Source organism: Haliotis cracherodii, unplaced genomic scaffold, assembly GCF_022045235.1.
Source record: "Haliotis cracherodii isolate W230 unplaced genomic scaffold, xgHalCrac1.p SCAF_8, whole genome shotgun sequence".
NCBI lineage: Eukaryota > Metazoa > Mollusca > Gastropoda > Lepetellida > Haliotidae > Haliotis > Haliotis cracherodii.
Window position 1 is genome coordinate 33469164 of NW_027266341.1, and position 23726 is coordinate 33492889.

At 42.3% G+C, this 23726-nt stretch overlaps 2 protein-coding genes across 2 annotated transcripts in view; one reads left to right on the forward strand and one right to left on the reverse strand.

The window, feature by feature from the left end:
- The window catches only part of LOC139449538 (nuclear factor related to kappa-B-binding protein-like), a 42247-nt gene extending 25877 nt beyond the window's left edge, over positions 1–16370 (reverse strand). Inside the window, exons 1-10 of the mRNA XM_071230976.1 lie at positions 16263–16370; positions 13946–14105; positions 12656–12733; positions 11288–11343; positions 10341–10408; positions 9106–9233; positions 8235–8353; positions 7682–7752; positions 5028–5156; positions 3516–3628 (exon numbers count right to left, since the gene is read on the reverse strand). Of these exons, the coding sequence (XP_071087077.1) occupies positions 3516–3628; positions 5028–5156; positions 7682–7752; positions 8235–8353; positions 9106–9233; positions 10341–10408; positions 11288–11343; positions 12656–12733; positions 13946–14077 (894 nt within the window). The 5' untranslated portion in view covers positions 14078–14105; positions 16263–16370. The remainder of the gene's footprint in view (positions 1–3515; positions 3629–5027; positions 5157–7681; positions 7753–8234; positions 8354–9105; positions 9234–10340; positions 10409–11287; positions 11344–12655; positions 12734–13945; positions 14106–16262) is intronic.
- A 209-nt stretch (positions 16371–16579) lies between these two features.
- Positions 16580–22944, forward strand: LOC139450394 (eukaryotic translation initiation factor 3 subunit F-like). The gene is made up of 8 exons (XM_071232085.1): positions 16580–16688; positions 17148–17218; positions 17737–17816; positions 17985–18122; positions 19007–19098; positions 20671–20807; positions 21999–22112; positions 22793–22944. The coding sequence occupies exons 1-8, from the start codon at positions 16580–16582 to the stop codon at positions 22874–22876; spliced, it is 825 nt and encodes a 274-aa protein (XP_071088186.1). The 3' UTR covers positions 22877–22944.
- The last annotated feature ends 782 nt before the right edge of the window (positions 22945–23726 follow it).

The following is a 23726-nucleotide window of genomic DNA, read 5'->3' on the forward strand; positions in this document are numbered from 1 at the left end:
TGAGAGAGATGCTACATGAATACCCCAGTGAGATGTGTGTGTGGTCTGTGTGAGAGAAATGCTACATGAATACCCCAGTGAGATGTGTGTGTGGTCTGTGTAAGAGAGATGCTACATGAATACCCCAGTGAGATGTGTGTGTGGTCTGTGTGAAAGAGATGCTACATGAATACCCCAGTGAGATGTGTGTGTGGTCTGTGTGAGAGAGATGCTACATGAATACCCCAGTGAGATGTGTGTGGTCTGTGTGACAGAGATGCTACATGAATACCCCAGTGAGATGTGTGTGTGGTCTGTGTGAGAGAGATGCTACATGAATACCCCAGTGAGATGTGTGTGTGGTCTGTGTAAGAGAGATGCTACATGAATACCCCAGTGAGATGTCTGTGTGAGAGAGATGCTACATGAATACCCCAGTGAGATGTGTGTGTGGTCTGTATGAAAGAGATGCTACATGAATACCCCAGTGAGATTTGTGTGGTCTGTGTGACAGAGATGCTACATGAATACCCCAGTGAGATGTGTGTGTGGTCTGTGTGAGAGAGATGCTACATGAATACCCCAGTGAGATGTGTGTGTGGTCTGTGTAAGAGAGATGCTACATGAATACCCCAGTGAGATGTGTGTGTGGTCTGTGTGAGAGAGATGCTACATGAATACCCCAGTGAGATGTGTGTGTGGTCTGTGTGAGAGAGATGCTACATGAATACCCCAGTGAGATGTGTGTGTGGTCTGTGTGAGAGAGATGCTACATGAATACCCCAGTGAGATGTGTGTGTGGTCTGTGTGAGAGAGATGCTACATGAATACCCCAGTGAGACGTGTGTGTGGTCTGTGTGAGAGAGATGCTGCATGAATACCCCAGTGAGATGTGTGTGTGGTCTGTGTGAGAGAGATGCTACATGAATACCCCAGTGAGATGTGTGTGTGGTCTGTGTGAGAGAGATGCTACATGAATACCCCAGTGAGATGTGTGTGTGGTCTGTGTGAGAGAGATGCTACATGAATACCCCAGTGAGATGTGTGTGTGGTCTGTGTGAGAGAGATGCTACATGAATACCCCAGTGAGATGTGTGTGTGGTCTGTGTGAGAGAGATGCTACATGAATACCCCAGTTAGATGTGTGTGTGGTCTGTGTGAGAGAGATGCTACATGAATACCCCAGTGAGATGTATGTGTGGTCTGTGTGAGAGAGATGCTACATGAATACCCCAGTGAGATGTGTGTGTGGTCTGTGTGAGAGAGATGCTCCATGAATACCCCAGTGAGATGTCTGTGTGGTCTGTGTGAGAGAGATGCTACATGAATACCCCAGTGAGATGTGTGTGTGGTCTGTGTGAGAGAGGTGCTACATGAATACCCCAGTGAGATGTGTGTGTGGTCTGTGTGACAGAGATGCTACATGAATACCCCAGTGAGATGTGTGTGTGGTCTGTGTGAGAGAGATGCTACATGAATACCCCAGTGAGATGTGTGTGTGGTCTGTGTGAGAGAAATGCTACATGAATACCCCAGTGAGATGTGTGTGTGGTCTGTGTAAGAGAGATGCTACATGAATACCCCAGTGAGATGTGTGTGTGGTCTGTGTGAGAGAGATGCTACATGAATACCCCAGTGAGATGTGTGTGTGGTCTGTGTGAGAGAGATGCTACATGAATACCCCAGTGAGATGTGTGTGTGGTCTGTGTGAGAGAGATGCTACATGAATACCCCAGTGAGACGTGTGTGTGGTCTGTGAGAGAGATGCTACATGAATACCCCAGTGAGATGTGTGTGTGGTCTGTGTGAGAGAGATGCTACATGAATACCCCAGTGAGATGTGTGTGTGTCTGTGTGAGAGAGATGCTCCATGAATACCCCAGTGAGATGTGTGTGGTCTGTGTGAGAGATGCTCCATGAATACCCCAGTGAGACGTGTGTGTGGTCTGTGTGAGAGAGATGCTACACGAATACCCCAGTGAGATGTGTGCGTGTCTGTGAGAGAGATGCTACATGAATACCCCAGTGAGATGTGTGTGTGTGTCTGTGTGAGAGAGATGCTACATGAATACCCCAGTGAGATGTGTGTGGTCTGTGTGAGAGAGATGCTACATGAATACCCCAGTGAGATGTGTGTGTGTGTCTGTGTGAGAGAGATGCTACATGAATACTCCAGTGAGATGTGTGTGGTCTGTGTGAGAGAGATGCTACATGAATACCCCAGTGAGATGTGTGTGTGGTCTGTGTGAGAGAGATGCTACATGAATACCCCAGTGAGATGTGTGTGTGGTCTGTGTGAGAGAGATGCTACATGAATACCCCAGTGAGATGTGTGTGTGGTCTGTGTGAGAGAGATGCTACATGAATACCCCAGTGAGATGTATGTGTGGTCTGTGTGAGAGAGATGCTACATGAATACCCCAGTGAGATGTGTGTGGTCTGTGTGAGAGAGATGCTACATGAATACTCCAGTGAGATGTGTGTGGTCTGTGTGAGAGAGATGCTACATGAATACCCCAGTGAGATGTGTGTGTGGTCTGTGTGAGAGAGATGCTACATGAATACCCCAGTGAGATGTGTGTGTGTGTCTGTGTGAGAGAGATGCTACATGAATACCCCAGTGAGATGTGTGTGGTCTGTGTGAGAGAGATGCTACATGAATACCCCAGTGAGATGTGTGTGTGGTCTGTGTGAGAGAGATGCTACATGAATACCCCAGTGAGATGTGTGCGTGTCTGTGTGAGAGAGATGCTACATGAATACCCCAGTGAGATGTGTGTGTGGTCTGTGTAAGAGAGATGCTACATGAATACCCCAGTGAGATGTTTGTGTGGTCTGTGTGAGAGAGATGCTACATGAATACCCCAGTGAGATGTGTGTGTGGTCTGTGTGAGAGAGATGCTACATGAATACCCCAGTGAGATGTGTGTGTGGTCTGTGTGAGAGAGATGCTACATGAATACCCCAGTGAGATGTGTGTGTGGTCTGTGTGAGAGAGATGCTACATGAATACCCCAGTGAGATGTGTGTGTGGTCTGTGTGAGAGAAATGCTACATGAATACCCCAGTGAGATGTGTGTGTGGTCTGTGTGAGAGAGATGCTACATGAATACCCCAGTGAGATGTGTGTGTGGTCTGTGTGAGAGAGATGCTACATGAATACTCCAGTGAGATGTGTGTGTGGTCTGTGTGAGAGAGATGCTACATGAATACCCCAGTGAGATGTGTGTGTGGTCTGTGTGAGAGAGATGCTACATGAATACCCCAGTGAGATGTGTGTGTGGTCTGTGTGAGAGAGATGCTACATGAATACCCCAGTGAGACGTGTGTGTGGTCTGTGTGAGAGAGATGCTACATGAATACCCCAGTGAGATGTGTGTGTGGTCTGTGTGAGAGAGATGCTACATGAATACCCCAGTGAGACGTGTGTGTGGTCTGTGTGAGAGAGATGCTACATGAATACCCCAGTGAGATGTGTGTGTGGTCTGTGTGAGAGAGATGCTACATGAATACCCCAGTGAGATGTGTGTGCTCACCACACTATCAGCCTTCTTCCTCTTGTGACTCCTCAGCATCTGGCGGAAGTCCTCCTCCGTAACCTCCATGGGGCTGATGGGACGCGGACGCTTCACACTATTGCCATTCTCACCTGAAACAGAAACACACACTTCATAGACACACATTCACCTCTGAAACATACACACACACACACACTATATGCACACATTCTTAGCTGAAACACACACACATTATATACACAGATTTACTATATACACACATTCTCACCTGAACAAACACACACAACATACCCAAATTTACGCTTGAAACAACAATCACAAGATAGGCACACATTTCCACCTGAAACATCAACACTACATGGGCACATATTCCCACCTGAAACAACATAGGCCCGCATTTACACCTGAAACAACATACACACACATTTACACCAAAAACAACGCACACACACACACACATTTACATCGGAAACAACATAGACACACATTTACACTGGAAACAACACACACATTTGCACCTCAAACATCAATGCAACATAGGCACACATTTACACCGGAAACAACACACACATACATTTACACCGGAAACAACACACACACATCGGAAACAACACAGACACACATTTACACCGGAAACAACACACACACATTTACACCTGAACACACACACACACACACACACACACACACACACACACACACACACACACACACACACACACACACACACACACACACACACACACACACACACACACACACACACACCTGAAACAACACACACACACACCTGAAACAACACACACACACACACACACACACATTTACATCGGAAACAACATAGACACACATTTACACCTGAAACAACACACACATTTGCACCTGAAACATCAATGCAACATAGGTACACATTTGCACCTGAAACAACACACACATTTGCACCTGAAACAACACACAACATAGACACACATTCACATCATTGTAAAGATCTTAATGGACCCACATAACATCCTTTTATTAGCTGTCAATCATGCATAGGGTCAGGGTTGAATGAATTCTGTTCTCTGCAATCTCAGTTTGTTAATGGCATGTCAAATCATTGGCAAATTAGTTTGTTTGTTTAATGCCACACTCAGCAATAGTCCAGCTACATTAAGGTGGTCTGTAAACAGTCAAGTCTTCATCAGACAATCAAGTCAGCAAGCACTTCAGGGTGCTTTTGTTTAACGCCGCACTCAGCAATATTCCAGCTATATGACGGCGGTCTGTAAATAATCGAGTCTGGACCAGACAATCAAGGGATTGATATCATGATCATCGATCCACGCAATTGGGATACAATGACATGCATCAACCAAGTCAGCAAGCCTGACCACCCGATCCCGTTGGTTGCCTCGTATGACAAACATAGTTGCCTTTAACAGCAAGCATGGGTTGCTGAAGACCTATTCCTCACCGGAATCTTCACGGGTCTGGATGATCAGTGTGAGTACAAGGGATGTAGTAGAGAGTAGTAGTAGTGACACCTACCTGGAACATCACCATTAACAATGGGAGGTTTGGCAGCGAATGTGGCCAGGACGCTGGGCGTGGTTGGCTCGGGGGAGGGGATGGGACCCAGAGACTTGAACAGCTGTCGTCGACTCCGCTGAACCGGACCTGGGGGATACAGCACCGAGTGTGAACTGGGGCTCAACACTACTTCATTTACTGTGTGTCATACAGCAGACAAAAAGATGAGGTGAGGTGAGGTGAAATGGGGTTTAACGTCGCGTCCAAGATTATTGCACTTATATAGCAACGTGCATGCACGTGTGGGTGTGTGGCTGCTTGTACTAGTCCGGACTGATGCCGATTTATAGTGCTAGCACACTGAGATACCATGCCGCAGTTGAACATAAATACCCCACTCAGACACAGTATACTGACCCCGAGCCGACCAGTCCTTGTTTTAGCCCCTTAATGCCGAGCGCCAGACAGGTTAACAACAGGTACCATCTTTAAACGTCTTTTGGTATGACGCGGCCGGGGATCGAACCCCGGACCTTCCGCTCTCCGTCAGACAATAAGGTTCTACAGCTACAGCAATGTGATCACTTAAATTATTGTGGGAGGGTTTGTATTCTTTTTAGTTTAAAGCCACACAGCAATATTCTGGCTATATGGCTGTGGCAATTCAGCAAATAACTAATATTATATCTCAGTGTATATGTCACTAGTGAATATTTAAAAGTGAAAGTGGCCCTCATACTAAACGGTTTGGGACAAGTCACAGTGGACTTCTTAATCTGGACAAGACAATCCAGTGATTCGTACAATGACATGCAATCAACCAAGTGACCGAGTCTGACCACCCCATCCATTTAGTCGCCTCTTTTTCAACATGCATGGGGACTTATTCAACCTCGGATTCCCCACTGGGTTAAAGTGAAGCAGTCTGTTTGGTGAACCCCATGCACTTATTCAACCTTGGATTCCCCACTGAGTTAAAGTGAAGCAGTCTGTTTGGTGAACCCCATGCACTTATTCAACCTCGGATTCCCCACTGGGTTAAAGTGAAGCAGTCTGTTTGGTGAACCCCATACACTTATTCAACCTCAGATTCCCCACTGGGTTAAAGTGACGCAGTCTGTTTGGTGAACCCCATGCACTTATTCAAACTCGTATTCCCCACTGGGTTAAAGTGAAGCAGTCTGTCTGGTGAACCCAATACACTTTTTCAAACTCGGATTCCCCACTGGGTTAAAGTGAAGCAGTCTGTTTGGTGAACCCCATGCACTTATTCAACCTCGGATTCCCCACTGAGTTAAAGTGAAGCAGTCTGTTTGGTGAACCCCATGCACTTATTCAACCTCGGATTCCCCACTGGGTTAAAGTGAAGCAGTCTGTTTGGTGAACCCCATACACTTATTCAACCTCGGATTCCCCACTGGGTTAAAGTGAAGCAGTCTGTTTGGTGAACCCCACTGGGTTAAAGTGAAGCAGTCTGTTTGGTGAACCCCATGCACTTATTCAAACTCGGATTCCCCACTGGGTTAAAGTGAAGCAGTCTGTCTGGTGAACCCAATACACTTATTCAAACTCGGATTCCCCACTGGGTTAAAGTGAAGCAGTCTGTCTGGTGAACCCCATACACTTATTCAACCTCGGATTCCCCACTGGGTTAAAGTGAAGCAGTCTGTCTGGTGAACCCCATACACTTATTCAACCTCGGATTCCCCACTGGGTTAAAGTGAAGCAGTCTGTTTGGTGAAGCCCATACACTTATTCAACCTCGGATTCCCCACTGGGTTAAAGTGAAGCAGTCTGTTTGGTGAACCCCATACACTTATTCAAACTCGGACTCTCCACTGGGTTAAAGTGAAGCAGTCTGTTTGGTGAACCCCATACACTTATTCAACCTCGGATTCCCCACTGGGTTAAAGTGAAGCAGTCTGTTTGGTGAACCCCATACACTTATTCAACCTCGGATTCCCCACTGGGTTAAAGTGAAGCAGTCTGTTTGGTGAACCCCATACACTTATTCAACCTCGGATTCTCCACTGGGTTAAAGTGAAGCAGTCTGTCTGGTGAACCCCATACACTTATTCAACCTCGGATTCCCCACTGGGTTAAAGTGAAGCAGTCTGTCTGGTGAACCCCATGCACTTATTCAACCTCGGGTTCCCCACTGGGTTAAAGTGAAGCAGTCTGTTTGGTGAACCCCATGCACTTATTCAACCTAGGATTCCCCACTGGGTTAAAGTGAAGCAGTCTGTCTGGTGAACCCCATGCACTTATTCAACCTCGGATTCCCCACTGAGTTAAAGTGAAGCAGTCTGTTTGGTGAACCCCATGCACTTATTCAACCTCGGATTCCCCACTGGGTTAAAGTGAAGCAGTCTGTCTGGTGAACCCCATGCACTTATTCAACCTCGGATTCCCCACTGGGTTAAAGTGAAGCAGTCTGTCTGGTGGATCCCAAAGATCAGGAATTGGTCCTGACAAACCATGGAGCAGAATTATGGGATTTGAACCTGCACCCAGTTGATGCTGGCCAGTAGGGGCATGATTCAGTGTACAAGTCTCAGCATGATAGACATGAAGCTCTGTAACAGGAAGTGAGTTGGGATCAAGTCTGATATATAACACATGGTGACGTAGGCTGTTAAAGTGCCATCAGCTGAAACACTGAATACACTCACTGACTGCCTCCTCCTCCTCTTCCGAGGATGTTTCATCCACCTCACACTCTTCTCGCACCTCCTTCAGCAATCTGTAACCATGGCAACAAATAAATATCTGCTGTATCTACTATATGTCTAATACAAAGTCCCAATTCTTAATAAAATCATTTATGACAACAGACTACAAATAAAAGTAGTGACAAATATTTCATAATAATTATGTTAGTTGAAAGTCCTTAACATATTTTGCACTCTTCATTACCACATAATACACAGTGAGTGAGTGAGTGAGTGAGTTGGGTTTAATGCCTCTCTGAAAAGTCTTCCCGTTATATCACTGCATGTCAGCTTAATGTGATTGTGATGTGAAGTAATGCACGTCCAAGATGTTTACCACTTTGCACAGGTGTGGTGCTGACAAACCAAGAAACCTAATTCGGGGAACACATGGATTCAAACCCACAATCCTAGGCTTCTGGCATGCCCAAGGGATACAACTCTGCACAACAGGGACACCTGTGCAACCTACACCCAATGTGAAATACAAGTCACCTATTAAAGTAGCACTGACCTTGTATATTTCTTCTTGACCTTGTGTTCTAGGGACTTATCTTTAGGTGGAGGGGTTCTCGTGGTCTTCATTTTAACCGGCTCTTCTGGCGGAACCTGGCCCACTTCTTCCAGAACTCGCTAAACAATCATCAACAATATTAATAGGAGGACTCATTTTATTTTTCATTGTTACATTATCGATACTTTATGGTATGGACACACTTCACTTCCCCATCACCTGTGGACACACACGGCCATCTTTACTTGTGTAGAAGTGATGCGTGTCTAATGTGAATGAGGTAACGAAATGATGCTCCCATACCTCAAGGAATCCTTACGAGTGAGTAAGTATGGTTTTACGCCACTTAAGGCTTTTATCAGTACTTCAGCAATATCACGGGAGGGGACACCAGAAATGGGCTTCACACATTCTATCTGTGTGTGGAGCTGAAGCAGGGCCTTCTATGCGACGAGCCAACGCTTTAACCACTAGGCTACCCCACACCCCATGATGCAATATTGCTGATGTAATCAGAGCACTCATCAGTCTGATCACTAGCTGGCCGTGGCTTGATTCATCGGTTAAAAAAAGTTGAATTCAAAATCTCAATTTTCACTGACCCAAGTTCAAACTACTGGATCCTGAAAACCTACCTCCCACACACACATTTCCCCAACAAAAACACACCATCATTGTACTTTGATTTGATCCCTGGCCTTCACAAAAAGCATCCACAATTCTTTTTACATAACTACCAGTCTTTAAATTGCTGAATATATCTTTGTAACAGTGAACTATGAGCTATGTACCTTAATTACTGAAGTACCCACTGTAACCATGGTAACAGGACCTATGCTCTATGTCTAGCAGTGACCTATGCTCAACATACCTGTCTTGTTAGAATAACCTCCTTGAGTAGAGCTGAGTAGTACCGCTGCTGCCGGAACTTGTATTCTCGATATTTGTACTGCTTGCATAGATTAGTGTATCTCGCTATATCAGGTGAGTAGAAGCCATCTGAAATAAGCAGGTTGATGGCTCAATGGAAACTGAGCTAATTCTTCTTATAAACAAGCGATATCATGGCGCCTTGGAATACTACCTACAGCCTAGACGACCATTAAGAGCTTTATATTACCAGGTTTGTTTGTTTTTTTGTTTGTTGTTTAACGTCGCACTCAGCAATATTCCAATATGACAGCGGTCTTTGGACATACACATGTCATTATAACTTAAATGCTTATGTATAAAGTATTACTAGAATATACACCTTCCAACTTTATTAAAACACAAACAGTTGATATATCAGACATTGTGGGCAACAAACAGAAACAATTTGTTGGTGTCAGTGATATTTTGTTTGTTGTTGTTTAATGCCGCACTCCATCTATATGATGGCAGTCTGTATAAATAATCGACCAGACAATCCAGTGATTGACATTATGAGCATAGACCTACACAATTGGGATATGATGACATGCATCAACCAAGTCAGTGAGTCTGACCACCCGAATTGTTAGGATGCCATAGGCTGCTAGGGACCTCTATTTTACGTAGAATCACCACAGGCTGGGGGTCCTAGAATACAGTCAAAGTTTCTATCTGGACTGCTGCTGATGTTATACATGTTATGAAATCCAGTCTGCCATCAGTTTATATGCTCATGTAAGGTCATCGTATACGCACTTACTTGCACTATATAGTGGTCTGAATAATTGTGTTGATCATTTTGTTTTTATATTCCATCTTCCAATAATTGATCAGATAGCTCGAGTTTTTAATGGGCAATGAAAATAAGAGTCCACATCACTATGAAAATGTACTTAAACAAAGACAGATTTCTGATACTTAATTAACAACATTTGTGCCACATCACAGGACGTCTCTTGTCACAGGAATGACTAGCAGTTGACACTGAAACGCCTCTACAGTCAAACCCATGCATGTGGATACATGTAGTACTATTCTATGTAAAACAGATTAACACTCTCCGGATTAACGATTGATGTGTACCCAGCAATGTCCATTTGATTCAACACAAACATTGCTATCAGCCAGAATACAGGGTTTCTCGACTAACGAGGTTTTCCTGTACTGTCAACAGTGTCAACAGTGTCTTCTTACCTCGTAGCTGTGATTGAAACTGAGTTAACGGGTTTCCAAATTTAAACTCATTGCCTGAGAATAATCTCCTGAAACACAAATTAATACACAGTTTACAACAAATAGTAAAGCAAACCAATATTACGTGATCAAAGTTGTCTTTGATACGCATTTAGAAGTTGGAAGATTGGTTGGTTGGTTGGTTTAATGCCGCACTCAGCAATATTCCAGCTATATGACGGCGGTCTGTAAATAATCAAGTCTGTACCAGACAATCCAGGGATTGATATCATGAGCATCGATCCACGCAATTGGGATCGGTGACATGTATCAACCAAGTCAGCGAGCCTGACCACCAGATCCCGTTAGTCACCTTTTACGACAAGCATAGTCACCTTTTACGGCAAGCATGGAATGCTGAAGACCTATTCTTCCCCGGAATCTTCACAGGTCAGAAGTTGGAAGAACATGAATACATGACACTTTTAATGGATAGCTATTATTCTTTGTCACGACATTTCCGAGCTACTTCTTGCTCCTTCATCAGGTGAATGCTGAGGAAGTGCATACTGTTTATATATAAAAATATATCATGATACGTTTACTCAACACAAGGCGCAATGAATGTACAAAGATAACAACATAATGACAAAGCCAGTCAGGCATTCATCCCACCTTGTGTTGTGTTGTGTAAACATATCACGATTGAGTTACGAGTCTAGTGAGTAAGACACAAGAGACAAAATAATGGCAGGAGTGAGTGAGTGAGTGAGTATGGTTTTACGCCGCTTTTAGCAATATTCCAGCAATATCACGGCGGGGGACACCAGAAATGGGCTTCACACATTGTACCCATGTCGGGAATCGAACCCGGGTCTTCGGCGTGACGAGCAAACGCTTTAACCACCAGGCTACCTGACCACCCCAATAATGGCAGGAAGAAAAAATGAAATCTAATTACACATTACCTTACAGTTTCTTCCTTTTCTTCACCATCTTTTTGTGGAAACTTTGGCAGGAATTTCTGAAATAAGTTTCAGAACATGTAACACCTCCGCGATAAATGGGTATAGTGCTGACAAACCTAGAAACATAACTGAGGCAAACTGGGATTCAGACCCATGATCATAGGTTTCTGATATGTCCAAGGGAGGCAACTCTGCACGCTGAATTGCAGCATCTTAAACGACTGGGCCACCTAGAAACATAACTGGGGCAAACTGGGGTTCAAACCCATTATCATAGGTTTCAGGCAGGTCCAGGGGAGGCAACTGCACACCTTAAACGACTGGGCCACCCGTACACACAATGGCAGTTGGAAAAACACTATTTTGACTTTCAAACACCTCCTTAAGAAAATAACAATTTAGTTCAAATACAATTTACATTGATTCTACATAGATTATGCTTCATAGTCAACAACGAAACATCAGCTCTCACAGTCAGTTTGAAAAAGACTTCATTTCAGGGTAATGGTACCGAAACATTTCTCACATATAAATCACATCAATTGAAGAATTGACCGATGTTCAAAAATAGCACGTATTATCAGTTAGAATTCCACCAGCAACCACCGAGACAGTTGAGGTCCAGGTTTCGACAATCGTGGCGACGTCGACAACCTATCTCCTTCTACATGCTCACATGGCTACTAAAATGGACATATGGTTAAACGTTACTCCTTCAACCACTCATTCAACACCAACAAACAGCTAGATGTTACAAACAACACTGCTGCAAGTACCCTTGTTTGTAGGATCAGTTGTCTCCCCTCAACTCCTTTCCATCAAGCTCCTTCCCAGCGTGTGACACCTTCGTTACACTCTCGGTAACATCGCTGCCACCAGTGTGGGCGCGGCCATTACAAGAATCTTTAAATTTGCCCTCCAACCCCATATGTAGTAACGTTTATACCTTTGTTTATGTCTTTGGGAATGCCATCATATTTCATTTTGAAAAGATTTACGACTGACAATGTTTTCCAGATGAATTTACTTTGTTGTTTTGATAATCAGATTGGTTCGAGATTGCAGACTAACAGAAAATCAACAAACTTCTTCCTTACATTCTTACTATATCAATTAAAGATGATAGTTTTAATGAAATAGAAATTCAAATTGACAAACAAAGAAAGTAATGTATAAGCGGTAAATGTATTTGGCGTCACGACAGGCGTCACTTGTTTGTAAACATAACGGTCATTCAGTTGCAAGTTCAACTCCAAGCATGGTTGGGACCACCTATCACAGTGGGGAGTTTTGACTGGTGGCATCGATAGTATAGAGAGCTCCGCGAAGGGACTATCGCGGTGAGGAGCTTGCCTTTCCATGACTCACCATTAGGTGCTGTTTTTGTGCATCACTCAGGGCTGTGTCCCACATATCTTGTGATAACACTTCTTGAAATATATGACTCTGAAAGAAACAAGCCGGGGATAAGCATACACAGAAAAATTAAGTTGTTGGAATTATAGCAACAGTTTTACAATTATTCCATTTTTGTAAATATGAATCAACAGATCCAACTGACAATAGGTGGTGAGATGAAACGGGGGTTTAGAGTCTCCTCCAAAGTTATTGCACTTACAATGTGCATGCACGTACATGTGTGGCCGCTTGTTCTAGTCTACTAGGCCATTGAGATACTGTGCCACAGTTTAACATGAACACACCACTCAGACACAGTATATGGACTCTGAGCCGACCAATCTTTGTTTTAACTCCTTAAGTCCCAGCGCCAGCCAGGGTAACAACAAGTACCATCTTGTAATATCTTTTGGTATCAAACCCTGGACTTTCCGCTCTACCACTAGACCACAGAGGCGGTCAACCGACAATAAGAAAGGCTTCACACAGACACAATGGGCTTTACCCTTCGGAACACACCATCCCCTCGCAAACTGACCTCCCTACATCACACACATCATCATCACAACCTCATAGAATCTATATATATAGCAGTATACAGAATACAGAACGTAAGGAATCAAGGGATATTAACAAATCTTGAGCGTCAAAAGAAACCTGAAGTAATATTGGGTGTAACGCAAAGGGAGATAACTCTGTATTTGTATACTGTGTAGGGCACTAAAAAATATTACCATAAGATTAACTTTACATTTACTTTACAGACTCACAACAGAATGGATTGTTAACCAGAGTGAGTGAGTGAGTTGGGTTTAATGCTGCTTTTAACATTATTCCAGTCATATCGCGGCGTGTCAGCTTAATGTGGGAGGAAAGCCCAAAGTGATGCAGGTTTCAGATGTTTACCACTTTGGTGAAACCCACAAGCATGGGTATGGTGCTGACAAACCTAGAAACATAATCGGGGCGAACTGGGATTCGAACCCACAATGATAGGTTTCTGGCATGCCCAAGGGACGCAACTCTGCACAGCGAATCGCAGCACCTTAGACGACTGGGCCATCCGTGCCCCTGATTGTTAACCAGAACCTTTAACTCAACACCATGGATCATACACCCAAGACATGCTAAGAGAAACACAAACAAAATAATGTTAAAAAACCCACACTCATATGATACTGAAGTTAATTATATTTTTAGTCTTGCAAAACTCACATCACACTCCAAAAAAAGCGTGATAATACACTAATTTGGACCTACCTGTTCTATAAAGACTTCAGGCAGCTGAACCTCCTCCCGACCAAACAAACACCTCTCTGTCCGAACAGAGGAGTCTTGGAACTCGGGCCAGTTGCCATCATCAGAATCGATTTCTGGGTCCATCGAGTCCATTTGTCAATCAGCTTGCATCCATGTAGCACTAAACAGAACAAATCTACAGCATGAAACAATTGAAAATACTGGTGCATGACTGAAGCGAAACGACAAACACTGATTAACTTTGTGTGAGCAAGAACCAGATGTAGGATGTCAAGTCCGCAACTAGCTTTATTAGGATTTCATCCCAAACATTGTTCTCAAGGCCATGAACAATCACGCAGAATGAGAAGAGAAAAATAATTCCAATTATACAACAATCTGGAATGCTAATCATGCTAATGGGTCTATTTAAAGCAAAATGTTCGGGTTTTTTTTCTAAAATTGGCAGTACATTTCTGTTACACTGTTACCAAGGTTACATTATTGCCACAAAACTATTAAGACTCAAATGGGTTTTTTAATTACTTGGTTTACTTATTTTTAATCCAGAATTGGATGGTTGGTGGTCAAGATAAAGAAAAAGAAGTTAATTTGGCAAAACTAATTTTATTGGATAATTTTTTTTGGTGGGAAAACATACAAAAATGATACATGCAACATATTCTGCAGCAACATGTTCATGTTCATGTTCTAACATGGACATTTCCATCAGAAATGCTTTGTTCTCATTATTGACGGTTAAAAGTATCCAGAGCTTATACATCAAGATATATAAATTGTCTGTGAAAAAATATTATTCACTAATGCTGACAAATAATATTGTTTGTTTGTAGTTTAACTTGCACTCAGCAAAATTCCAGCTATATGACGGTGGTGTGTAAATAATCGAGTCTGGACCAGACAATTCAGTGATTGATATCATGACCATTGATCCACGCAACTAGGATCGATGACATGTATCAACCAAGTCAGCGAGTCTGACCACCCGATCCTGTCAGTTGCCTTTTACTGTAAGCAATGACTGAACCAAATTTGCATCACCTTGTTGGAATTTGTTTCACATGAACTGTCAGGTGACACTCCCATATGTCTTTTCTAAAATTATATTTGCGCAAGGTGCTTACTGGTGTATTTTTAATATTTCCAAACTGGAGGCAATATTGCTCATCATTTTTGGATTAATATTTCTCCCTTGAATGAAGACAAGCAAACGTAAAGCAAGTGATGACCATGTGTGGGAGACAACTGATCACTTTCAAATAATACTGAATAGCTTAACCAAATGAAAACATACATAAATACTAGGGCTGCAACAAATACACTATGAGGCTAATATGATATGTACCACATATATAGGGTAACAAATATGAATATTTATTCACGAATACAGCAACAAGTCATCAGTTGATGTATCCTTTATCATATTCAGTGAAACAAATACAAAATGAACTATTTGGCATGGTTTGACCATCCTGACAGTGTTAAAGATTGTTATTATTATATTATACATTTATATATAAATTATGTATTAGTATCTGCTCAAATGCGACAATGACCAGTGACCACATTACTGTCAAATTAAACATATAAGAGTGAAATCTACATATGCATATAACAAATTCTGATGAATATTTGTATTTTTCGTATATTCAATTCTTATGACTACGAATATCAAATTCAATTCATGAAGGGATACGGTTCGATTCACAAAATATGCGAGTGAATCTTGACAGCCCTAATAAATTCCATCACAAAAATCTCAGGGATCCAAATGGATCCCCTGAATATTGTCTGATTCTGATTTAGAGTTGGATGCTACCTGGGCACCAACAGAGTGCAGCTTGGCTGGCTACATACCAAACAATCAAGTGAATGTGTGGAATAAACAACTGGGCTGCATCTAAACAAACTATTTATTCACATTTTCTATAATTATAATTTCATAACTGGATACCACATTTCCATGCAAACGTATTTTTCAAACAAAATACAATTCGTAAAGTAAGCGAAATGTTTGTATTTCATATTGACCATTATCTGTTGAACAGTTATAATCTAGACTGCGATTACGATTCCTACATCTGCTCAGTAAGCAGCATTTACCAACAGTTTCGTCCAAAAAGTCTGTAGACGTAAGACACGTGGAGTAAAAAATGAATTTCGATAGCTGAGTTTGTCATGACACCTGATAATCACTCAATGCATGTTTTCAGAACTGTGAGCCTTTCACATTCCCATGTGATACTTGGTAGACGATTTTCAAGGAGAACTTTTCCTGTGTAAAGTTACATTTTTGAATAATGATAATCATACAAACCTATAACCAAATGTTATTTGTATCACTATTCGACGACGCCCGACAAATTGCGTGGAGCTATAGTTGCATTATGCAATGAAAAATAGTGAAAGTTATTTTAAGCCGGAAATCAATTTTCAGAGCCTTGTTGTACCGCAGTAAATGAAAGCTTCAAAGCAACTTGTTAAAAATGACTAAATAGATAATAGAAATACTAATTAGGATTGATTGTAAAAATCGTAACAACATTATTTAACTGATATGGCAGGGGTTATATTGGGATATTGTATAACATATATTTATACCATTAACTTCACGGGTAATTCTTTTCCTCCAAAATGGCGACCCACCTCGTGTGCCGGGTTCATCCTGTGGTCCTTTTCAGCATTGTTGATTCGTACGAACGAAGAAATGAAGACTCCAAACGAGTTATTGGCACCCTGCTTGGTACGGATTTGAACTGTTATGATAAAAGCAACTCCACAGGCTCCGATTTGTAACAAAATGTCTTCGTATGTTGGTGATGTTTTCTTTTAGCAGTCAGAGAAACTTCAAAATCACACAACATGTGGTCAAATTCAAGTCATTTGACTGGGACCTCTTGTCTCGTTCTGTCAGAGTACTATTACCAAGTAGCTTTTGATATGTATGTTTCTGATTTCCTAATGAAGAGGTAAAATTATTGTTTTCAATCAAACTAGACTCACCATATGGCTCTATTAATAAGATGTGTGCGATAGAATCTACAACATTGACAACTGTAATGAGTTATGATGGTAACAGCATTTACCATGTTCAGAACAAACTCACTTACATGTCTATCATGCTTTCTATGTGTCAATTTTTATGTAACACCTTGCTGAAATTGTTTTGAAATTATCTGTAGTGTACATCTCTGTGTTTCAGGATCATATGAGAAGGGTGCAATAGAAGTGACAAATTGTTTTGCTGTGCCACACAATGAATCTGATGATGAGGTGTGTTGTGTACATGAGAATTTCTGTTTCATGTAGTTTTGCTTTATTTGGAGGATTTGAAGACAGGAAAGATTTATGGATAACAACTTCTAATCTATATTTACCTGATGAAGGGGCAAATATGTCATTACAAACGTAACATCCCAAATCCCAAATGTAATATTTGTTACAAACAATAAAGAAACTTTGATCCACAAAAACTTGCATGTGTTCATGTTCTTCCAACTTCTAAATGCATTCAAAGATTTGGATGATTTGTATTTAGGCCTTATCGCGTGGAATATTATTTTGCTCATATATATTCTGAAATAATGTCCATGCAGCGTAAATTTTCACTCATACATATAAATATTTTCTGAAATATGATTATCAATGTTATACTTACTGTATGTCAGTGGTATGTACATGTCCAGGATTTATTAATCAATTTGACAATTTTTTGTAATGATAAAATGTCTATCTTTGTCATTAGCATGATTAGGATTCTCATGTCATCTTTTTTATATTACATGTTCCAGGTGGCCATTGATATTGAGTATGCCAGAAATATGTACGAACTGTACCGCAAGGTTAATGCAGCAGAAGTTATCGTGGGCTGGTAAATATTTTAAACATTTGTAGCTATATGATGGTATAATATACTCCCTGGACCCAACTTAATTCTGAACCCTGCCGAGGATTAACATCCATGGTGACGCTGGACAACAGTTTGCTATTTTAAGCTCCCAAGTTGTGCCAGTTTGGTAATCATGTTGTGATGTCACAGGTACTCCACCAGCGGGGATGTGTCCAGCCACTCAGTGTTGATCCACGAGTACTACTCAAGAGAGGCCAAGAACCCAGTACATCTCACAGTCGACACAACTGTCAAGACCGGCAAACTCGGGATGAAGGCATATGTCAGGTGAGTGAGGGTGTTAATGTTGTTCAACACCAGTCGCTGTGTTTATCTCACAATTTATGGTTAAGGTAAGACTCTTAGTAATCAAGTCTAACCAGACTGACCAATTATTGAGAGCCCAAACAACAAACCTCACCATCGGGATATGATATTAAGTCAGATCACACATTGTTTCAACCATGTTATGTTTTAGCCCTTTCTCTTATGACAAGTGTGAGTTGCTTGTACCTACTTTGCCCCAGAATTATATGACATCCGTTTAGGCATTTCAACATATCTCATAGACAAACTTAGAACATATTATCAAAGCAACATTTCTCCTATATTGTACATTTAATCCTGGAGATGATTGTTTTTAAATTTATCCACACCTTTCTGCAGATTTTAGACAGTAATTTGTCTTGGCCCTGTAGTCAAGGTGCTGAAACTTAATATGCAGAGTTAAGTCCCTATGCTATCAGGTTCTGTTGGTTGTAGGTTCAAGTCATGTGAGATCCTTGGAAGATGATAATCATACCCCTGAATGCGGCATCAGTGGATTCAGGATTTTGAAAAAAATGGGAGGGGTGCACATTATTCCCAAGGGCACAGTTAACATGTCTGAAGAAGGGGGCAATCAACCTGGCATATATACAGTCCCAACTAAATGTTGATTACAAGGAAGATATCATATGTGCAGTAGAAATGTGCAGAATTTGAAAGTTTTTCTTGTGTTCACCATCGTCAATGACTAAATTATATTGGTTTCTACTGTTGGCTTGTCACTTCAGTGAAGGTGGTACATGTCATTTTTTGCATTGTTTTAGTTTAGCATATCACTGCCAGAAAACAACATTCTGACAACTTCTCACCTCCCTTTTCGTACTGACCAGTTAGTTTGTTTTCAGCACTCCGATGGGAGTCCCAGGACGGACCGTTGGGACAATGTTTACACCAGTGACTATCGACATCGTCAGATATGAGCCAGAACAGATTGGAGGTTTGTGTTATGCTTCATTACTTGGACATAGGGCTTTTCCCCCATGAGGCTGACCCCCTTCGTGGCTTAGTGATAAAACATCTGCCTGGAGAGCAGGAAGTCGTGGTTTCATCTCTGGCCATGCCATACTAAAAGACGTTGAAATATGGTACTTGTTGTTATCCTGCCTGGCACTTGGCATTAGGGGCTATAACAAGGACTGGTTGGCTCGGACTCAGTATACTGTGTCGTAGTGAGGTGTTCATTTAACCTGCAGCACAGTATTCAGTGGGCTAGCACTATAGTATAAGACAGGCATTTGTCCAAGCAGCCACAAACACACACATGCAACTTAATATATAAGTGCAATAATTGTGAATGCGACGTTTAATCCTGTTTCACCTCACCTCACCTCACCTCACCTCACCTCACCTCACCTCACCTCACCTCACCTCACCTCACCTCACCTCACCCAATGAGGAGTGTCACAAAGGAAAGCCTTGATAGAAAATTTGCCTCCCTGGCCATATCCTGGGAAGGGCTACATGCTTACACATTCCCACTACCGGTACTAATTCCACTGATTATTCAGAAAGTCAAACTGATCAACTTAGTACAGGTTTTGGGTGAGCCTTACATGCTAGTAAGGACTTAGTTTCCAGAACTCTTCGCGCTAACAGGGAAAACAAAAGCAATACTCCCAAGCTGGCCAAACTTCCTTCTACATCCCCAGGGGCGGTCGGGTAGCCTAGTGGTTAAAGCGTTCGCTCGTCATGCCGAAGACCTGGGTTTGATTCCCAACATTGGTACAATTGGCCCATTTCTGGTGTCCCCCCGCCGTGATATTGCTGGAATATTGCTAAACAATGAAAAGCGGGGTATTCCTTTGTCACATATGTAGTACAAGGAATCTCAAAGGTTTAATGACAAGTATCTCTTGCAGTGATTGTTTCCGTTCTAATAATGCATAACGGAATCAACTCAAAGTTCCAGAATTATTAGGCTTACTAAGATTGTACAGGCTTGATGACCGATTCAAAGCCCCAGCCTGAGATCTGAATGTGGTGCTTCATCACCTTACCAGTGAAGCATATGAACCCTTGCTACAAGCTGCTTTTGAACATCTTACTCAGAAGAGGTTGTTTCCACTAGCCCTAACCACGGCAGTTAGACTGTCAGAGATTCATGCAATTAGTTTGACAGAGGCGATAAAGTATTGACCCATCTCAACCTTTGATAGGATTTTACCACCAAGAATCAACTACATGATCAGACAGACAGACAGACAGACAGTTTCATATTCCGCCACTTAATTATAAGCAATAAGTATGACTCAGGATGAGAGAGTGACGAGTAACCGGTCTCGGTCACATGCTTCCAGTGCACATGCACAGTTCAGGGATGTGGTTGGGTGAGATGTTTTCTCTGTTATCCGGGAACACAGTTCAGGAAGTTTCCACTACCTTTCAGAAATGAGTAGTGTAAGCAATAATATGAGTGTATGAGACTAGTCTTTCAAAAATATAAGAGAAATTTGCAGGCTGTCGGTTCAATATAAACAACATTCACTCACTGACACTTGTCTCTTTTCAGTGAACGTCCTGCAGCAGGGGAAGACCGTCAACAAGAGAAGTGTGTCCATGTCTTCGGACCTGGCACTCGTTGAGAGCTCCACGAAGAAGCTGAAGGAGATCATTGTACTTGTCTTATCATACGTCGATGATGTCCTGGTATGTAGTGCAGGCTTAGGCGACTGATGTGAAAGAATCTTGGGTTCCTTAATTTCTTTTGAGTAATATGTATCTTTGATTTATTATCTTAGTATAGAACTTGTTTTACTTCTTGCAATCAAATTATCTTTTTGATACTGGTTAATCAAATTTATGAAGTTGATGAAATAGTTGTGTATATTAAATGAAGCTGCCATCACTGAAGAAAATAGTCGTCTAACAATCTATGAGGGTCGTACTGTGGTGATTTCAGGTTAGGACATGTCCTTAGGAACCTATGCTAGTCGTGCCATGGGATTCAAGGGGTGACACTAGGTCCCCAGTAACCTATGCTTGTCCTACTGAGGGGATTCCGGATTAGGACAGGTCCCTAGCTACTTATGCTGGTGGTATTGTGGGGATTCAAGGATTTACACTAGGTCCCTAGCTACTTATGCTGGTCGTATTGTGGATATTCCGGATTAGGACAAGTCCCTAGCTACTTATGCTGGTGGTATTGTGGGTATTCCGGATTAGGACAAGTCCCTAGCTACTTATGCTGGTGGTACTGTGGGTTTTCCGGGGGTTACAATAGGTCCCAACCTATGCTGTCATCGTACACCTGGAATATTGCTGAGAGTGACATAAGGAAACAAAAAGCCACACCTTATGTTTTGTTTAGTACTGGAAACACCTGGTGTGTTGTCGGAGTGTCTACAATGGGTTGTCCGAGTGTGTGCAATGGGTTGTCCGAGTGCATGCAATGGGTTGTCTGAGCGCGTACAATAGGTTGTCTGAGTGCTTACAATGGGTTGTCGGAGTGCTTAAAATGGCTTGTCGGAGTGCGTACAATGGGTTGTCGGAGTGCGTACAATGGGTTGTCGGAGTGCTTACAATGGGTTGTCGAAGTGTGTACAATGGGTTGTCGAAATGCATAGACTGCGTTGTGGGAGTGTGTACAATTGGTTGTCGGAGTGCGTTGTCGGAGTGTGTAGACTGCGTTGTCAGAGTGCATACAATGGCTTGTCAGAGTGGGTTTTCAGAGTGTGTTGTCGGAGTGTGTACAATGGGTTGTCAGAGTGGGTTGTCGGAATGCGTACAATGTGTTGTCGGAGCATGTACAATGGGTTGTCGGAGCGTGTAAAATGGGTTGTCGGAGCGTGTACAATAGACTGCCTTGTCGGTGTGCATACAGTGGGTTGTCTATTGCAGAGTGGCAAGTTGCCTGCTGACAGCAAGACAGGAAGGATGCTGATGAACATTGTCACCAGTATCCCCCACACAGACACCGAGGACTTCGAGTCCATGCTGAATTCCAACATGAAGGTTTGTACTCCCTTTGTTTGTGATTTGCCTCAATGATAAGGCCATTGTTCCTGCAGTTTAATATCAGTTTTCACATAAATTAGGTTGTTGGTAGCAGCAAACAAAACTAAACCTCAGTCGTTTATTATCTGGTCCCCAGCAACCTATGCTCATCGTAAGAGGTGATGGGCGGTGGGGTAGCCTAGTGGTTAAGGTGTTCGCTCGTCACGCCGAAGACCCAGGTTGTATTCCCCACATGGGTACAATGTGTAGAGCCCATATGTAGTGTCCCCTGCAGTGATGTTGCTAAAAGTGGTGTAAAACCATACACAATAACTCTCTTATAAAATGGCGACTAAATGGACAGACTAAGGAACTTGGTTACCTTCATGTCATGGTACCTGACGGCGCGGATCATTGCTAACAATATTGATCACCAACTGTCTGGTCCAAACTCGATCACTATCACAGTTTCATAAGGCCAATGTACTTTCTTGTTGTGCAGACTTTCCTCATGTGCCAAGAGATCAATGCCAATTCGCAAAGGCAAAATAATCTCAAGGTTCATTTGAAGTTCATTTCTTGGAATAAAAACATCATGATATGATGTTTTGATAATATGTAAGCAAAAAGGCATGTTATGTTAATCAATGTTATTCTCTCTTCGTGTTTAGTTACACCAGCAAACTTGTATGTTTCAGGACTTGCTGATGGTGGTGTACCTGACGAACTTGACCAGGACACAGCTGGCCCTCAATGAGAAGCTCAGCCAGCTCTCCTCATAACTACGGCCCTATTTATGTATGCCCACCTTTGTATCATAGTCCTCACCTCAATAAATCTCAGCCAGGAACCAGTGTTCGCCATTAAGCAACGTTTTGCCTTGGGTGGGAGTAGGATTGTATGCTGTGTTGAGGAATATTGCAGCAATATCACTGTGGGGGGACACCAGAATTAGGGATTCAACACCTGGGCCCAAGTAAACAAAGTGATCTTAGCACAAGGGCAGTTGTATGTCTATGTTAAAGTATGGGGGATACAATCACATTGTGGGTTCGATTTACTTCTAGAGGACTCATATTATAGTTCTCCATCTACTTGGATATTAAAGGATACTTTTACGAGTGAAGGTAAAGTAAAGGGGTATGCTTCAAAACAAACAAGGCTGTTTCACACAAAGTCACAAACACCACTGACTTTCTACAACAATCACAAGTGTTTCAAAATGCTTTGCCGATACTTTCATTAAACACACAAAAGCTACTCCCTTGAATCAATCAGATCACAAGCTCTCAACTCAAGGTCCAGAGCAACATATAAAGTAAACCCACACATTCAAACATACATCAGCACATGTAACAATACCATACAGACTCGACTCGCCAAGCAGAGGCCTCACCATACTGGACCCATGAAGGAATCCAACCTTACTGCTCAGCCTTGACAAACATGCAGCACTCTGCTCAGTTAGACCGGCAATCACCGAAAGGATATTGTCAACCTCAACAGGGTTTGATCAGGATAATAAGGCAGTCACCATTCTGTAATCATCAGCATGCACATGATCCTGTCAGAAGAAGGGTCATCAGTTAAAGTGGACCATCTGTACTGCAATTTGGATGTTTCTTCCAACCA

Excerpts from the sequence above, each read along its gene's own strand:
- LOC139450394 (XM_071232085.1), top strand. The coding sequence starts at position 16,580 with ATGGCGACCCACCTCGTGTGCCGGGTTCATCCTGTGGTCCTTTTCAGC. Across the intron at positions 17,219-17,736 it reads ACAATGAATCTGATGATGAG|GTGGCCATTGATATTGAGTA; the intron begins GTGTGTTGTGTA and ends TACATGTTCCAG. Across the intron at positions 17,817-17,984 it reads GCAGAAGTTATCGTGGGCTG|GTACTCCACCAGCGGGGATG; the intron begins GTAAATATTTTA and ends GTGATGTCACAG.